This window comes from Chlorocebus sabaeus, chromosome 7 (genome assembly GCF_047675955.1).
Source record: "Chlorocebus sabaeus isolate Y175 chromosome 7, mChlSab1.0.hap1, whole genome shotgun sequence".
Lineage (NCBI taxonomy): Eukaryota > Metazoa > Chordata > Mammalia > Primates > Cercopithecidae > Chlorocebus > Chlorocebus sabaeus.
Genome location: NC_132910.1, coordinates 38572117 through 38591080, shown reverse-complemented (window position 1 = coordinate 38591080; position 18964 = coordinate 38572117). Strand labels below are relative to the sequence as shown.

The 18964-nt window shown below is 43.2% G+C and overlaps 1 protein-coding gene across 4 annotated transcripts in view; it reads right to left on the bottom strand.

Moving 5' to 3' along the window:
* The window catches only part of AFF1 (ALF transcription elongation factor 1), a 207818-nt gene that overhangs the window by 11661 nt on the left and 177193 nt on the right, over positions 1–18964 (bottom strand). For all 4 annotated transcript variants that reach the window (XM_007999174.3, XM_007999175.3, XM_073017473.1 and 1 more), the window contains 5 exons: positions 14775–15707; positions 4491–4603; positions 3318–3555; positions 2540–2631; positions 1945–2005 (listed from right to left, as the gene is read on the bottom strand). In XM_007999174.3, coding sequence (XP_007997365.1) covers positions 1945–2005; positions 2540–2631; positions 3318–3555; positions 4491–4603; positions 14775–15707 — 1437 coding nt within the window. The remainder of the gene's footprint in view (positions 1–1944; positions 2006–2539; positions 2632–3317; positions 3556–4490; positions 4604–14774; positions 15708–18964) is intronic.

The following is an 18964-nucleotide window of genomic DNA, read 5'->3' as shown; positions in this document are numbered from 1 at the left end:
AAAGTAGTTTCCCTACGCATCAGTTGAAGACAACGTAGAGAAGAAATACATCCCTTTCTACTCAGTTGGGTACGTAACTATTTGGAACACCAAAGGCATATCTTCGAAACATTATGCAGTTAAGGGAGATTGTTACGGAGTGGGTGGCCACAGGGGCCTATTGCCCAAACTGGTATATTTTAAGAGTGAAACAGAATACAATTATTTCTCAAACTGAGATGAAACAGGCACAAACTAGGACTGTCCTGGCACACTGGGATGTACAGTCACCTTAGGTAAGGAGAAAGAATGTATGCATATGAATAGATTAAAAACAAAGTTCCCCAGAGTATGACTGTTACTCCTTTGAATAACGCGGAATCTAGTACTGAAAGTGTCCAATGTCAAGGTAAGCTTTAGATAACTGGCTGACAGTGCGAAATATTTACTCTTTCCAAAACTCCAAAGATTCATACAGTTTCAGTAACAAGCTTGGTAAACTGGAAGCTGCTGAAACCACTGCTTGGTACAATCTCAGATTCTTTTTTTTTTTTTTGCTCTGTCACCCAGGCTGGAGTGCAGTGGCGCTATCTCGGCTCACTGCAAGCTCCGCTTCCCAGGTTCAAGCAATTCTCCTGCCTCAGCCTCCCTAGCAGCTGGGACTATAGGCGCCTACCACCGGGCCCAGCTAATTTTTTGCATTTTTTAGTAGAGACGGGGTTTCACCGTGTTAGCCAGGATGGTCTCGATCTCCTGACCTCGTGATCCACCCACCTCGGCTTCCCAAAGTGCTGAGATAATAGGCATGAGCCACCACGCCTGGCCAATCTCAGATGCTTAATCTGACTTAGGTCACCCTGGTACAGGGTAGTTTTAGGGACAGGGCTAGAGAGGCCTGTATTTGACTATCTTACAGAATTCAGCATGGTAAAGAATCAACATTTTGCCTAATGCAAGGGTATCTGATGAAAGAGTCTCAGAAGAGATACAGGTCTACAGATGAGGGTTGAAGAGAGCCAGGCCAGGATCTTGTTGGTAAATCAATCTGATTCAGACCCCTGTGGGTGTCTGAAATGTGTGATTAGGTTTACATGTGGACCAAAAAAGTCAACTCATGCCCTTCCTCTGTGTAACAAAGTTCAACATACGGCTTTCCAGGGAGGTTTTCGCATTTTTGCATTTGTGGGGATTTAGGTTTAGGGACTCACTACATAAGCAAAAGCCCCAGAGTCTTGGATATCTACACATGACAAAGGGCAAATATTATTTCATTATATTTATTGCAGTAGTGATGTAAAAGCATAATTATGTACACAATGAACTACAAAACCACCATCTTTCAGAAAGTCCAAAAGCCAATAGGTAAAGAGAATTCATGGCTTTAAAGCATGTTTACCAACAGTATAATTATTACCTTCATCTTAAAATCTCATCTAATAGCCTAGCTCAACCCTTCCTTTGGGTCAGCCTCTCAAGGCTTTAAGATAATTTTGGAATGTAAACAGGCTTCCCTGCCTTGTGAAATGTCTTAGAGTGAACACACGTTGACTGAGTTTCAATAGCAGGACTCATTTTTCACATCCAAGGAATTGATGCAGTGGAATAAAAAGGCACCTATGCATTAAATCACCAGCAGGTAGATTATCTTTCACTGACTTAGATGTAAAACGTGTGACTAGGTCCTCTATGTATCTGCCCATAATCAGACTGAATCAGTGGAGCCAAAGAAAATAATACCCCCAAGAACCACCTACCGCTTAATCATTAAGGTCCTGATTTTGCTGCGTGCGTACGTTGTGGCCAACGGTAGGGCCCACACACTCCTTTCTCCTGCGCCTGCTGCGCCCCCTTCTTTCTACCACACATACGCTGAGTGATAGGGAATACAGTAGAATGGAGACTACCAAAAAACCCTTTTTACTATGACAATACATTCTACCAAAGAGATAAAGAGCCAATACTAACCATTAACTCTGCTTTTTGCTTCAACTTTTTTGCCTCCCTCATGTGAAGGTCTGCTTGTTGTCTGAAAAAGAAGAAGAAAAACCAGGGACAGGTTATATGAGCCAAAGATTACTAGACAGGGCAAGATAACTTAAGACCAAGAGAGAAAAAGGATGGGAGGACAGCAAGGGGAGGGCAGAGGGTAAACAAAGAAGGAGAAGTGGAAATAAGGAGAGGAGAAAATGGAGGAAGAAAGAGCAAAAAGTGGCTGGGTGCAGTGACTCACGCCTGTAATCCCAGCACTTTGGGAGGCCGAGGCAGGCGGATCATTTGAGGTCAGGAGTTCGAGACCAGCTTGACCAACACGGTGAAACCTGTCTCTACTAAAAATACAAAAAAAGTTAGCCAGGCGTGAATGCTCATGCCTGTAGTCCCAACTACTTGGGAGACTGAAGCAGGAGAATCACTTGAACCCGGGAGGTGGAGGTTGCAGTGAGCCGAGATCGTGCCACTACACTCCAGCCTGAGTGACAGAGTGAGACTCCATCTTTGCGGGGGGGGAAAAAAAATCTAAAACAAACAAAAAAGAGCAAGAAGCAAGCATCTGAAGTCTTACTTGTCAAACTTCACTTGAGGCTTCCCTGGTTTAGAGTTACCATTTGGCAAAGAAGGCACTGGAAAAGGATTTGCAGTATCTCCGGAAGAACCCTTTAAAAAAATAAAATCAGTATACAGATTACACTCTAACATTGAAGACCACTGTCCTAAAAGTACCAATCCTCTTAAATACCTCAAAAGAGTAGTTTCAAAAAAGAGTAAATCAAACAATGCACAATCGACCCTGGTTAAACACTTCCTCAGCTACAGATTCAACTGAAGCGGTGGTTCTGACTGAACTGGGGACTCAAAAAGGCAAGAATGTCCAAGAGATCAGAGAACTCACAAAGCCACACATAACATTTTCTCTTAGTCAATCCAAACACACCACCCCACTCCACCCAGATTAACAGGAAGAGGAACTTTTATTTGAGAAAGTGGATCATTTTCCCCCATTATAACCTAGAATGAAAGTATCTGAGATCAAATATTCAAAGCACAACTACACAGGGGAACAATTTCTTACTGTAAAACACCCAATCAAAAACCAGCACAAAAATCTATTTTGATTTTTCACCTCTGAAATCACTATAAGAATAATAAACTGACACCTAAATCTTTGTGTATTATTAACTACCTTTTACTCTCCCTCCAAAAACTAGCATTTTAAACACAAACAATTGCCTTATTAAAAGCAATGGACAGTTGTGAAGTGCCATCATTAGGAACTCGTCTTCTTTGGGAACGTAAAGGTACAGCAATGCATCCCACCTTACACAATGGCCGCCGCCGCTCACCTTGTGCTCCGAGGAGCTTCTGGAGCCCTTCCCCTCTACTCTTCTGTGCTTGGGAGTGGAAGAGTCTTTGTGGTTGCTCTTGGTACTGCTGGCACTTTTGGGAGGGTCCTGGCCACAGGTGTCTGCTTCCCGCTTTGACCTCTTATGTGCAGGCTTGGCTGGCTTCTGGGAGGATGAGGACACAGGTGGCGGGGGAAGCATTTCCTTCTTTGAGGAGTCTGAGGAGGGCCTGGAGGGTCTGGAGTGAAACATCACGTAAAACTAAGGGGAGGCAAAGCACACATCACTTGGCTTCGTTGTTTAGTTACGAACTGGCTATCACAAAGCATGAAACTGTGTTGTAAACAGGCCAAACTTCAGGGACTTTTTGAGGCCTTTCAAAAATCTAGCCCTACCCATTAGTGATAAATGAAGCTGTATAATGTCTAAGCCTGCAGAGTCTGTCAATGGTCCTGACTTTCCCCAATCATTCCGAACGCTTGCTTCAGCTGCTTCCCAACCCAGGCCTTTCCCTGACGAGAAGGCAAGTGGAGCCGCACCCTCCACATCTGAGCCTTCCCCATCTCTGTCGGTTCCCACATGGTGACATTATGCACTTGTTTGTGCCAGGACATTTTTTGAAGCAATTTCTTGAGTAAATCAGAGTAAATAATAGTTGCTTGTTAGATTTACGTCTTTCTGGCACTCCCACCTCTCACTTGCCACCCCTCTTCCCGGCAACAGACACTGAGTTGCCCGACAGATTCTTAGTCATCTCTACAAGAAGCAGCACTGAACACAGGCTCCCAGAGTCCAAATGCTGGCTCCAACACTAAGAATTATTTGACTTTGGACAAGTCATTTTCTCTGTGTCTTTGTTTCCAATTCTGCAAAGTAGAAATAATGGTACCTTTCTTACTTTCCCTTAGGGAAAAAAAAAATCCAGATGTCTAAAGAAATTATCCATACTGAAAATGTTTCTGATAAATCCAAATTTGCTGCCACATGAATTGTTAATTCCTGTAAGGTCCTCAAGGATGCAAGAAACAAAAACAAACTTAATACATTGTCCAAATGAGCTTGACTTTATTAATCCACTGATTCTACTGCAGAAGAAAAATGTCTTTGCTCTGTCAAGACCCAAGAAGTGTTGATCCCCGTAGAGATGAGGTGGCTGCTAATCTCTATACTCACTTTGCTTTAGAAGATTCTTTGTGGGAGGATGAAGATGAAGATGAAGACGACTGTGATTTGATTTCCTTCTCCAGTCTGATTTTCTTGTTATCACAGTCTCTTTCTGCTTCACCCTGTTATTACAGTATAATCAGCAAAGCAAATTATTGCGAACATAATAGTACAGACAAAACAGAAAAGAAAAGATAGAAAAGGCAAAGAGGGTAAATTAACCTTTGGAGACATTTCTGTACGCACAGCAACCCTATCAGTACTTACCGTGTGTGTGTGTGTGTGTGTGTGTGTGTGTGTGTGTGTGAGTGTGATGCGGAGTGGGCAGGGGACAATGTAGATTTGACATGATTTCTATTGAGACAGAATTTTTTGCATAAAGAAAAACCATTCCTCCCATGCAGGAAAAGGAAGATGTCTAAAGTAACAGACAATCCAGGCAAGTAGACTTCAACAGACCACTGATGTTTTTCTAAATAGAAAAGAATCCATGAAACATGCATATTTACATCAAATAATATAGAGATGATTTTTTATGAGGTTTCCTCCAACTTCTTTCAAAAGAACCATCCACTTACATCCACTAGTTTATTGTTCATATAAAATTCAAAATGGACTACTTAAAGCTTACTTTATTTTCTACTGAAAAATAAGTATAATGTTGAAAGGAAACAGTCTACAAAATCCCCTGTGTATTTTATAGAAAGGACCACAAAGATACACAACAACAATAGAAATAGTTGCTCTGGGATTCTAGCTAACATTTTTTTCCCCTCCACTGATACAATTTTTTTTATACTTTTTATCGCTCCATATATAGAAACATGTTTCTATTTTCCAAAAAAAAGTGAAAAGACTGCAAATATTTTAGTGGAAGTAAGGAAAAGGGAATCTGTCACTACTGAATTTAAGTATCTCTAACTTGTTACCTTGAAAGTAGGGTTTTTAAAAAAAAAAAGAAAAAAGAATTTAAGTACCTCCAAAGCATCCATTTATACCAACTAAAGCGCTAAATACATTTAATCATTAAAACAACACAGAATTCTTCATGACGAAGTCTCTGTGGTATTCTCGTGCCTCACTTGTTAGCACATACACCAGCTATCTAAGGAGTCGGATGTGCAGACTCCCTGCCAGCCTCCTTCCCACGGCTCTGGGTTCAGGAGGAAGCCCACACACTGTCTAGCAGGTGGCAGGTAAGTGACGGGTGAGGCCCTTCAGTTAATTCTCACGTGCATTTAGAACCAAACCTCCCAAGTGTCAGGTCACCAAGTTAGAAATCTGGGACGCCAGTCAATTTAGGACAATCCCTAACAAACCTGAAATCCTCTCTTAAAAAAAAAAAATCTTCAAATTAACTGCAGGAGGCCCCAATTTTCACCACTGTGTCTTCCTCTCCTCCTGAGTTTAAGAAAAAAATGAATAATTTAAGATGTGTAGGCTCAAAATCTGCCCAGACACCAATAAGCAGTCTGGCTCCATACAAAATAATAGAACACAGAAAAAAAAAAAAAATTCCCTTCTGTTGGCATCCTACAAATCAGTGTGCCCGCATTTGCACATCCATCCAGCCCTTCAGAGACTCCTTTGGAAAAAACACTTTTATTCATTTATGCAGTGCCTTGTTTCAAAACGGCTTGAGAGTAGCTTACAAAGATACCTGTTTTTAATCTTGCAGTATGTGCACAAGTAAAAACGATAAGAAGGGAAAATACAGGAGGAAGAGAGAAATTAAGGCCAAGTGCAGGCTTGTATCCTCGGAAGGCTCTCAGTTCTCACTGTCCTGCACGCTACCATCTGGCAGCCACAGCTAGATCTAGGGAGCACCTGAACTTGAATGGTGTTAATCTGAAAAAAAGACCTAGTACAAAAAGGGGAATGTAATATTTTTATGTTAAGTGATTTTTTTATTGATATATAACAGACATACATATTTTGGGAGTTGAATAATCTTTTAGGTATACTGGATTAGATATAATTATTAAAATGTTAGGTTGGGCGTGGTGGCTCATGCCTGTAATCCCAGCACTTCGGGAGGCCAAGGTGGATGGATGACTTGAGCTCAGGAGTTCAAGACCAGTCTGGCCAACATGGTGAAACTCTATCTCTACTAAAAATACAAAAATGAGCTGAGTGTGGTAGTGGGCGCCTGTAGTCCCAGGTACTCAGGAAGCTGAGGCACAAGAATCACTAGAACCCAGGAGGTGGAGGTTGCAGTGAGCTGAGATTGCGCCACTACACTCCAGCCTGGGCATCAGAATGAGACTCTGTCTCAAAAAGAATTTTTTTTTTTTTTTTTTTTTTTTTTACTAATTTTCCATTTCCTCCCCTTTTTACAGTTTTTAATGTGGTATCAGAAAAGTTTAAATTACATATGTGGCTTATACTGTATGTCTACTTGACAGCACAGTTCTTCAGAGTTTGCTATAGATAATCTGCAAATTGGGTTCTGAACTACTAATTCTGAACTACTAATCAGATTAGCCAATGCAAAGAAGGAATTATAAATATACTGCTTAGATAAGATACAAACAGATCAGCTACTCAGAAATGTAATCATTCATTAGAGAAGTTGGAAAAATGTACCTTGAAGGACTGAAAAAGGAGATAATACATGAAATGAGCAACCAAGTTCTAAACCCACAAATGAAATGCAATAGGAAACTCTACACAGCTGTTTCTCCTGCAAGCATGGACTTATAGCAGATCCTGGAGCGCAATTTAGAGGTTAAAGGTGCTGCCACACGCCACAAGAAGCTTGTGGGGCATTGCGACAGGGCTCTGCGCAGCATACAAACCTCCGTTCAACAACTCACAGTGGCAACGCTTGAGAGACAGTGAATAATGGTGGAGAGAAAAATAATCAATTGGAAATGATGGGGTTAAAATAGAACCTGACTTCTGGTACTGGTAACTCCTTTGTCAATCAAGCACCTAATTATGCCCAGGTTACCCTGTTACCAAACGGCCCAGTGAACTGTAGTGAGTTTTAGATGAAAGGAAGTATAACCGGCCCAAGAAACATTACAAGACGGAAACTTTGTCTTTGAAAAGTCAAAATTTGCTAAAATATACAGATGGATACTAAATTGAACATGAGGTAGTAAAATATACTGTCTTCAATGAAAGGTATTTCCAGGCAGTTAACGACACATTAAGGCCCCCAAGGCAAAACTAAGCATTAACAAGGCTACTTCTTAAAGAAAACACCAAAGTCTAGGAATGAGAGATGATTTTTGTTCGTATAGTTTCATTTTGCTTAGGACATGCTGGTTGGGACTATAAGCCAATCTGGCAGACCTTATAAACCACATATGAAGATACAAGTCAGGGCAAATCAATCCTCACAGACTGGTTATAGCTCTGGCTGTGCCAATCGGTGACTCAAGTAGACAGCCAACAAGAGAGAAACCAGCGAGCACTAACTTCAGCGCCAGCATCTAACAACTGCATTGGCACTTACTGGAATAATATGCTTTATATTGATATTTAGCAACCTAGAAGCAGATACTATTCTGTAAGCTGGTAGAAAGCAAGCCATCAAACTTTAAAGCAAAAATCCCCTTCTGTTGATTTTGCTTAACTGTTGAAATCAAGCCAGCGGGCATGAGGTTAGTATTTTTTTGTACACTATGCACTTGGAACTTTGTCATCTTCTCTCTGGAACAGTCACAGAGGCTTCCCCGGAGTAGGCACTCGGTATTTGTCAGTGGCACAGAAATTCAGCTTAACAGCTCAGGGACACAGCTGAGGTCACTGGGTGCAGGACTGCACTACAACTTTAAGTGGATAGATGTAGGAAAGGGTCATTAACTGGGAGCCATGCAATACTGGCTAAGCGGAAATGCAGACCAAAATTCCAAGACCAAGACCTGCCAAAAACAGGAGGCACGGTGTTCTTTAGATTTTTCTGGGTCAAGAAGCCATTCAGATGAGAGTGATACTCTCTCTTCAGGAGGAAAAAGAAGTCCCTTTGCCCTGTGGTTTATCCCCCAGGTCACCCCCACTTCAGGGAATCTGGCTTAAGGTATGGGTTTCAGAAATTCTTTTTCTACTAGGTTAAGTGTCTGAAGGACGGTGCCTCACCTTCCACAAAGGGAGGCTGCCGGCTGACAAATTGGTCCTCACAGACTTGTTTGCTTTTCTTAACCTGTTGGGTCAGGCAGCCCTGATCATCTGCCAGATGCTGCTCCACCCACAGTGGAGCACAGGGCAAGAGTGAAGGCCATAAAAGGAAGACATGGGCTCGCAAGGGGCCGAGTCAGTTTCCGTCAGGGAAAGCCTCTCGGCGGGCTGCGCTGCCCTGCAGCTGGCTCACCCAGCAGACACTTGGAGGAAGCAGGGAAAAGGGGACTTTTTCCAGAACTGACACTTATTTGGGGCCACAGAGATTCCAGCAGATGGAAAGATGTAGTTAACCAGGAGCTTGGCTGCGGAGGAAGATGGGAGCATCTGCAGGAGGAGCTAAAGTGGAGTAGGAATGTCTGTGGTACTGAGTGGCAACGGTGGGGGCCCTGGAGGAACCAAGCCAGGGCTGACGTGGTAACTGCCTTATTCACCCGCATCAGAGCCAGTACGCCGACCTTGTGCGCCTCTTGAGAATCCTCCCGACAGACACTTGTACGCAGAAACACGTGTGAAAAAGAGGAAAGATCACCGCACTGGGAGGAGACAGCATGCCTGGGCTGCAGATCTATTTTTACTCAGCAGCCAAGCCATGTTAGTGCCTTTCTGGATCTCATCTATAAAAGGTGGCAGCTGATCAAGGGACCACTAAGGTTCTTTCCACACTTAAATTCTAAGGCTCTATTATCTTCTTCCAAAGGGAAGCAAATGAGCTTGGTAGCACATGGAACACAGAAAACTGGAGAAGCAGTCTTTGGGGAAATTTAGGGACTTCCCTGTGATTCGCCTCAGAAGGAGATTCAATACGAAAAAGACACAAGGGACATCAATTTAAGTTTGCACCAAGATCAGGCCCAGGGACTTGCTGTGCAAACAGGTTGTGTTCACTGGGATGAGTGCTACAGAAAAGGGAAATTCATCCACTTTTCTCTTTGGTGAGGGAACGGATGATTCAGAACAGCCTAAGCTATCACATGCATATGGCTGTGGTGCTCTCCTCAGGGTAACTAACAGGCATGGAGAAATTTAGATGTAAGTGGCCTTAGTCAAGCAGAAGGGATGAGCTTTCATTTTGAAAGATAACCAGGGGTGCTGATCTGAAGCAATAAACCAAGAAAAGACAGTCAGATCTTGGATGGAAGGGAAGGACTGAACCAATCATTCCCTGCAATAAAGCTGCATTTTCCTCTTACACATCAACACTTCCCTTCCTCACTCCTCAAAACACACACACGATAGCACTGGAATGTCTTTCCCAAAAAAGTTAAAGTGTCTTGGTCGGCAAAGCAATTATTTAGAAAAAGAAAAAGAAAGACTTGAATGAATGCACCTCCTTATTCAGTTATTCATCTAAATGACAAGACAGACTATCCTTCATTTGAAAGGAATCTATAAGATGACTGAATGAAGTGAGGAATTATCTCCATGAGCTCCTAGAACAATGCAGGGCTCACACATGTAGCTCTATGCACGTTAGGTGTTTATTTTACTTTTTTTAGAGACAGAGTCTTACTCTGTTGCCCATACTGGAGTGCAGTGACTCAACAGCTCACTGCAACCTTTAACTCCTGGACTCAAGTGATCCTCCCACCACAGCTTCCTGAGTAGCTGGGACCTCAGGCATGCACCATTGCGCCTGGCTAATTAAAAAAAAAAAAAAAAAATTTTTTTTTTCCCCCCAGAGATGGGGTCTCACAGAGTTGCCCAGGCTGGTCTTGAACTCCTGGGCTCAAGCAATCCACCCGCCTCAGCCTCTCAAAGGGCTGGGATTACAAACGTGAGCCACTGTGCCCAGCTAGGTACATTTTTAGAAGGCTCCCAATTGCACTGGCCTGGTTGCATATTACTGTATATATATATTGTAGTTCTTGAGTTCAACTTTTCTTCCAAATCTAGAAAAAATTAAGCTTGGTTTAAGAATTCTAAAGAAGAGGCCGGGCTCGGTGGCTCAAGCCTGTAATCCCAGCACTTTGGGAGGCTGAGACGGGCGGATCACGAGGTCAAGAGATCGAGACCATCCTGGATAATACGGTGAAACCCCGTCTCTACTAAAAAATACAAAAAAAACCTAGCCGGGCAAGGTGGCGGGCGCCTGTAGTCCCAGCTACTTGGGAGGCTGAGGCTGGAGAATGGCGTAAGCCCGGGAGGCGGAGCTTGCAGTGAGCTGAGATCCGGCCACCGCACTCCAGCCTGGGCTACAGAGCGAGACTCCGTCTCAAAAAAAAAAAAAAAAAAAAAAAAAAAAAAAAGAATTCTAAAGAAGAAAATATAGGCCAGGCATGGTGGCTCATGCTTGTAACCCCAGTGAGGCAGGAGAACAGGGTCTGAAGGCAGGGAACCTTAGGCCCACCTACACTGACTGGATATCAGAGGCTACTCCCTTTTCAACTCCTCCTTTTTCTGTGTGGTAGCTGGAAAATGAAAGTAACTCTGATTGGTACCCCCTACAATCAATCAGACCAGTCGTGGGCCACTAGAGTGAACCAATGGGAAACCTCTAGAGGGCATACAAACCCCAGAAGAACCAGTGTTCCCGAGCCTCTTGCTCCAGCCAGCTCCCACCCTGCGGAGCATACTTTCATTTAAAATAAATCTCTGTTTTCACTGCCTTGGTTTTTTGTGCATTTTGTCCAATTCATTGTTCAAAACACCAATGAGCCAGACAACTGCCCTCAACCAGTACCTCCACTGCTTTGGGAGGCATAGGTAGGGTTGCTGGAGGTCCCGAGTTCAAGACCAGCCTGGGCAACAAAGTGAAACCCCGTCTCTACAAAAAATAAAAAGAAATTAGCTGGGTACAGTGGCATGTGCCTGTAGTCCAAGCTACTAAGGAGGCTGAGGCAGGAGGGTCACCTGAGCCCAGGAGTTTGAGGTTGGTGAGCTATGCCACTGCATTCCATCCTGGGCAATAGAGCGAGACCCTGTCTCTAAAAAATAAGTAGATGAATTAACAGAATAGTCTCTAAGCTAAAAATAAAAAATTTTAAAAAGAAAACATAAGTTGGTATTAGAAAATCTAAACTGCAATCAGACTGATGAAATTCAGTAGTTTATGTAAAGAACACAACATGAGGTCATGCATATTTACCCTCACAGTTTTCTCTACTTTTCCTCATGCATTGTTCCTTACCCACGGCTGTAGAGTAGTAAAAAAAAAATGTGTGTGCATTTCTATAAGTGCCATGTCTAACGACTTCATCACAGATGTTAGCCACCATTAACTCTTTATGATTATCTTCATACACTTTTAAGTCTGAAGTGGATTCAAGGATCTGTAAATATTCTGAAAGAAAATATTTGCTAAACTTTGTGCCAAGAGAGGGACAGACTCTAACAGGCCTTTAAATAAAAACACTAAATTCCACTAATGTGAGGGATCAAGCATGTTCTTCTATTGCTCTGACTATATGCTCACAGAGCTTTTCCTAATGTTCACACTTAAAATGAAGAAAATGAAAAATATCCTCATTATCCAAATGTTAGCAGTACCCAAACTTGACAGCCCTGTCTCTGCCATGGAGAGCAGGCCCACACACTGGTGCCTGCTGGAGCAACCGTGCCAGTCAGAGGGCCAGGGGCAGAGAACCCTGAACAAGCAGTCAGGGCACTAATGAGGAAGGGGGGACAACCTGTCCTCTACAATAAATAATGAGATTAATATGCTCATCTCCCACCTGGAATCCAGCAGGAAGTTAAACCAAACGACACACGATTCTCTGATGAAGAAGAATACAGTTGACTGTTTCTTTATATTTATTTACCTGAAAGCTTCTAATGTTTGTAACTAGTGACATATTTCAGGCCAGGAATTCTGTTTGCCTAGATCATGATGTCTAAATACTGCACACTTGACCAATTTTGGATCCAAATAACTAGCTTTGTATGCTCTTGGGCCCTGTAGTACGGCTCTGCTTCAGTGGTTCCCAGCCCTGACAGGCACTAGGATTACCAGAGGAATTTTTTTAAATACCAGTGGGGGTTGGGGATTCCCGTCATCAGTGCTAAAGGCTCCCAGGTGACTGTAATGTGTAGCCGGAGTTTGGAACCAGTGGGTCAGACATCAATCCTGACAGTACCAAAGAGGCCGACTGTTTCCCAGGTCAGATCTCTCAGCAGCTTGACAGCCTTTTGAAGAAATCATGCACTCGATTAAGATGAAGGGATCACTATTTCTTCATGCTCTAAACAGAAAGATAAATGAGCTGCCCAAGAGGTGCTCAGCCAAAACCTGGGAACGGCTTTTAGAGGGCACAGATCCCACAGTCAACAGTGAGAGCTGGAAGTTTCCCTTTCTAGGGCCTCAAGCAACACTTCTAGATTTGCACTGGGGTATGAACTAGACTGAGCTCTCTGGGGGATCCTCCAGGTTCTAACATTTCCACCTGGTAAGTAATCCTTTCAGAAGTGAATACCTGTCCCCACCCCAGCTAATGCAGACGGCCAGCACTGGAGACCACACAAGACCACAGCAGCTGGGAGACAGGTGAGAGATTTACCAGGACAGGGAGCTACATGAGTGTGTTCCTGAAGTTTTCTCAGGTGTTATCAGATGCAGGTACCTTTTTCCTAACCAGGTCCATCACAATTTTCTCCATAAAGTTTTGTACCTTTCACTCACTCACACACACACACCCCCCCCAATCCATCCCATATAAAAAGTTTAAAGAAGTTTCTGGCATGAAAATATGCCCTCTTCTAGCTGAGACAGAGCACTCATTAGCACGGATCCCATCCCACTCAACTTGCCTGCTGCAAACGTGGTGGCAATACACATCCTCTAGTCTGCTGCGAGGAGGTTCTGAAGAAAGCAGTCGCCCTTTACTATTCGGTAAAGTCGGGTTATATTTTTAACCCAGTGGATTAATCAGTCAAATCTCAGACATGACAGCAGGCTTCACAATATTTTTTCCCTTTGTTATTCTTAGTTCAACTTCCACAGCTGAGTAAGAAGTTTTTCATGTACTTACAAGAGTGTTAAAAATTTTATTTCCTTCCCAGCAGGAGAGAGTTGGCCCTTCTTGTGTCTTTGTCTCTGATTCTTGGGCAACTTGGCTTGGGAATGCTACTGGAGAAAAGCTCACTAATCTTTCAGCATCATGAAAAAGCAACAAATAGAACAAGAGCTCAATGATTCAAAATAAAAGGAGACTGTCTAAAATAGCAGCATGTTCAAGTAACAGACAATCTTAAATAATGCAGCAATTTTTTTTTTACCCTGTCCATTCTGTATCCAAAAGAATCTTCCAAAATTATAATAAATAAAATGATGTGGTCAACACTTTGCAATGTGCCATTATCAGCCTATATTACTCAATGAGACACTAACCATATGTTAGTAACTGTAATGAGGTGTTGTATGGTCATGTGTTAAAATATGGATGTGATATTGGTATAAAAGATCCTACTACGAGAGTAAAATTTGTACAGAGCAGTTCTTTTAATAATTCAGAATATGAATTAACATTTCAATTAATATAATATCTCAATTTCTAACCTAATGGGCAAAACCTAATGGGCCAGGTAGTAAATGCCAGTTATAAGAATAAACGAAAATGAGACTGGGCATCGTGTTTCACACCTGTAGTCCCAACACTTGGGCAGAGGCGGGTGGATAACTTGAGCTCAGGAGTTCAAGAGCAGCCTGGCCAACATGGTGAAACCCCACCTCTACAAAAAATATACAAAAATTAGCCAGGCGTGGTGGCACACACCTGTGGTCCTAGCTACTCGGGAGGCTTAGGTAGGAGGATCATTCCACTCCAGAGGTAGAGGCTGAAGTGAGCCAAGATCACACCACTCCAGCCTGGGCGACAGAGCAAGACCTTGCCTTAAAAAAAAAAAAAAAAAAAAAAAAAAAAGAGCGGGGGTGGGGGCAGCCCTAGATGCTACATTATCCTAAAAGAAGCTATCGTTTTTAATGACTGCCTCATCTTTTTTAAACTAGCAAGACCAATGAAGGGACACAACACGTGTTAATGCCCATATGCAGAATGAGAAGCAAAGTCCAGACAGCTAACGCTGGTAGAAGGCGCAAAGGCTACAGCGAATCAAAGCAAAGACTTGTGAGACAACTCAACTGGGCCTAAATCAAAGGTAGATCAAAGATACCATCAGGCCAACAGCAAGGATGGTCCACACTGGAGTCAAGGCAGTCTCCCCAGAACTCACCTTTCTCTTTTTGGCCAACTTGCTTGAGCTGTCTGAGCTCCTCTTCTCAGAACTGTGCTTCTTCCCTACAGGCGGCTGTTTATCTTCTGCTTTCCTCTGGCGGCTCCCCTTTCCAGGAGGCTGGGGTATCCGAGAGAGCAGGTCTAGGGTGATCTTCACCACCAAGCTTTGTGGGGGAGGAGTGTCCCTGAGCGGTGAGAGCAGCTTGGTGTCTCTCAAAGGCAATGGGAGTCTGTCTTTGCGGCTGTCCTCCTGGACCACCACGGCTTGGCGGCAGCCACTAGTCCTGCTGCCGCCGCCACTGTGGAGCGGGCCCTGGCTCTGAGTCAGGGGAACAAGAGCAAAGTGCTCAGGGCTCCTGTCCCCCACATTGTCCTTTGTGGGTTCTGGGCCTGAGGGAGCCTTAGAGGGGGCAGGGAGGGAGCTCTTGTGCTTCTTCTTCTCACTGGAGGGGGGCACTGCTGGCTTGGGCTCTTTGCTTGCTGCGGCCCGGGGCCGTCCTTTCGTCTTCACCTTGGGCTTGTCTTTGGAAGTCTGGTCTCTGGAGCCGTAGGGAAGAAGTCCCGCCTCCCTTTCCACCTGCAGGCTGGCCCGTGAATCCGCCCGGGCAGAGGCCTTGACAGGTTTTTTGGGTTGTTTGGTTCCAACAGTTTGCCTCTGTGGGGGTTCCTGCTGTGCCGGGGACTTCTGACAGCTCCTCTTTCCGGGGTGGGGGGCTTCGGGTGGGGCCCGGGGGGCTTTGCTGGAGCTTTTCGGGGGAGGATCTTTGGATTCAGAACGCTCCTGACTCGTGGCACCGTCGCTGCTGCCCTTACTCTCTGGGCGCCGCCGTGGGGGCTCTGTGCTGCCGGGACCCTCTGGTGGTGCAGCGGGCTGGCTGACTTTGGTCAGCCAGTTGTCCAGCTGCCATTTGTTTGTTGTTGGAGGTTCAGGCTAAAAATAAGGAAAAAGAAAAGTGTTAACTGACTGATGATGACAAATCATTCTTTTGTGTTAGTCACCCACTCATACAATACTGTCCTGCAGAGGAACGAATCCCTCCAAACCCAGAATTTAGGTTCCGGTCATCCTCCTCAAGTTATAAGATCTATAACAATTAACTCTTAAAGCAACCTTCACTTTTTTGTGGGATTTAGAAATTTGGTAATAGCAAGTATTAACCAACAGGCAACTGCCAACTGCTGAGAAATCTTTATAATATATTCTAATGGTAATTATAGTATAATTTAAACAGAACTGACACATTTTGGTATGTGAACTACTCTATTAAGGAATAACAGAAGGAATAACAGGAGGAAATGAGTAAAAAATCATTTCATCAAGTATCTGCAGAAGGCAGCTAATGAATAAACTAAGTTTTAGTGGGCTCACATTTTATCCTTGTTTTGACGTATTTTTCAACTAAAGATGACTTTTATTCAAGAAGAGATTTCTCTCTTTTGTGTGTGATAGGGTCTCACTCTGCTGCCCAGGCTGGAGTGCAGTAGCATGATAATAGCTCACTGCAGCCTCAAACTTCTGGCCTCCAGTGATCTTCCTGCCTCAGTCTTCCAAAGCACTAGAATAACAGGCCCATTTCTCTCTTTTACTTAAAAACATTATGTAGTAAACATTTATATGTGAGAAAGTTATCACATCACATATAGTATATACTGATTTGCAATTTTTACACCTTGATAAGAAGTCAGCTGGGTCACATTAGCCAAGCATTTAATCCCATGTGAACTCTTGAAAAGTCAAACATTGGACCAACACGGTGGTTCACGCCTATAATCTCAGCTTTGGAAGGCCAACACAGGAGAATTCTTTAAGCCCAGGAGTTCAAGTCCAGCCTGGGCAACATAGCAATACCTCATTGATACAAAAAAGTAAAAAATTAGCCAGGAGAGGTGGCACATGCCTGTGGCCCCAGCTACTCAGAAGGCTAAGGTGGGGATTGCTCGAGCCCAGGAGTTTGAGGCCGCAGTGAGCCATGTGCACTCCAACTTGGGTGATAGAGTGACACCTCGGTCTCAGAAAAAAAAAAAAATAAATAAGTCATACATCAAATCTCTCATTACAAGCAACCTGGTCTGAAATAGCACCTATGTTTCTAAGATACAAAGGGAGGCATACAGTCAGGGGCAATGAGAATGTACAATTGCGTGGCATAAAAACAGAGGTTCCTGGCTTGTCATCTTAACTGTTAGTTCAACCTTTGTCGATAAATTAACTGCTGTTGCATCCCACCACGTCTCTCCAGCTCGGCTATTACACCTTATTAAAAGAATGACAGAGACTCTTGTGTCTCCAAGTTCCACTACTCTATCTTACACATAGTGGGTGCATGAGATATATGAGTATTCCGCTAGGTGGGTTACTATACCCATGAATTTCATATCATATAGAAAAATATTACTGTCTAACAGAGTGAGTGATAGTTACATTTATTTTAAAGAGAACACATCGCTGTCCTTACGTCCTTATCTTAAGAAAAATACTAATTTCTTTAAAGATCCACTCTGGGAGGTGGTTTGTAGAAATAAGTCATATACATAATGCATCAGAAAATTAGTTGAAAGACATCCCACTTCAGATTTATTTGCTTAGATTATAGATAAGGAGAACACTCCAGTAGGTGGAAAAGTTTTAAGGGGAAGAAAGACTGCTGACAATTTTTCCGAGTGGAACATCCCAAATAATTCTACTCCATAAAACATGGAAATCTAATGATGCAAAATATGTGGCTATGACATAAAGGCTTTTTGGGCAGGAAAAGGTTAGGTAACAAAATGATCAGGTAGACAGTTCCGGTTTAGTGTGACTAATGGAACAGAACTAAGAAACTTAAAAAACCAGGCAAGAACATTCTTTGGACAGTAAGATGACTGCATAATTCCTTTTTTCTTTCTGTTTACCTCATACTGCTGCTTATGATAACATTATCTTCCTTATGGCTTCCTTCGCTTATGTTAACTGTATACCCATGCTGTCATCTGAATTTAAGTGCAGAGAGGGAGGGAAGAAGGAAACTACTATTAAGTGGCAGGCATTCTGTCACATCTAAATCTGTATTCAACATTCTAAGAAGGCAGAAAGGTTAAGAGTAAAGATTAGCACACAATGCCCACTTGTCAAACATGATTTCCTGCAGAGACTTCAGGGTGTGGTTACATAAATGGTTAACTGATGGGACAAGGTAGTGAGAGACATCACTTGCCAATCACAACAGGCACGAAGCCTTCACACCCTTCCTCAGGAAAGGTATGGACATACCTCACCCGCTGGCTATACTTACAACTGCACCCCAATCCCTGGCATGCTCTTTAGAAGACGATTTAAGTGTGAACCCAAAAGGGAAGTCATTCCTGGTATAAATAACATCTGGTTTCCCCCCAACCCCCAGAACAGCAGAGTACTGAGATACGTTTAGTAGTCCCTAAGAATGTCCCGGTTACAGAAATAAAATATATTCTTCCATTACAGTCCTAAAACGTTCTGAAGGAAGGCCTATGTCCCCATTTGAGGGTAAAATTGAGTAGTTGTGCCAGACAAGGGGAAAAGGTAGGGGCAATCCTGTATACCCAATATTAAGTTGTGAAATGGATACAATTTCTTTGATATATTATTTGGGTATTGAGATGGAAAAAATGTTTTCTTAAGGGATTGATTTAAAATATTTTTTTAGGCTGGGTGCTGTGGCTCACACCTGTAATCCCAGCACTTTGGGAGGCTGAGGTGGGTGGATCACTTGAGGTCAGGAGTTCGAGACCAGCCTGGCCAACATGGTGAAACCCCATCTCTACTAAAAATACAAAAATTAGCCAGACGTGGTGGCACGTACCTGTAGTCCCAGCTACTCAGGAGCCTGAGGCAGGAGAATTACTTGAACCCAGGAGGCGGAGCTTGCAGTGAGCCAAGATCACATCACTGCACTCCAGCCTGGGCGACAGAGTGAGACTCTGTCTCAATAAAAATAAATAAATAAAAATGAAAATAAAACATTTTTTAAGAATAAAGTTTAAGTAGATAAAAGTGCCAAGGTTTTAGACTTTCAAATTTCCTGGGAACATTTTATCTTTGTTTAGAGGATCAAGGTCTGGACTTTCATTTCTTTCTCTGCCTCTCCTCACCCCACCCCCAACCTGCTCTCCCAGTGCCGGTGCAACCCAAATACTGCAAATTGGAAGTAGGAAAAAAAGGATATAATT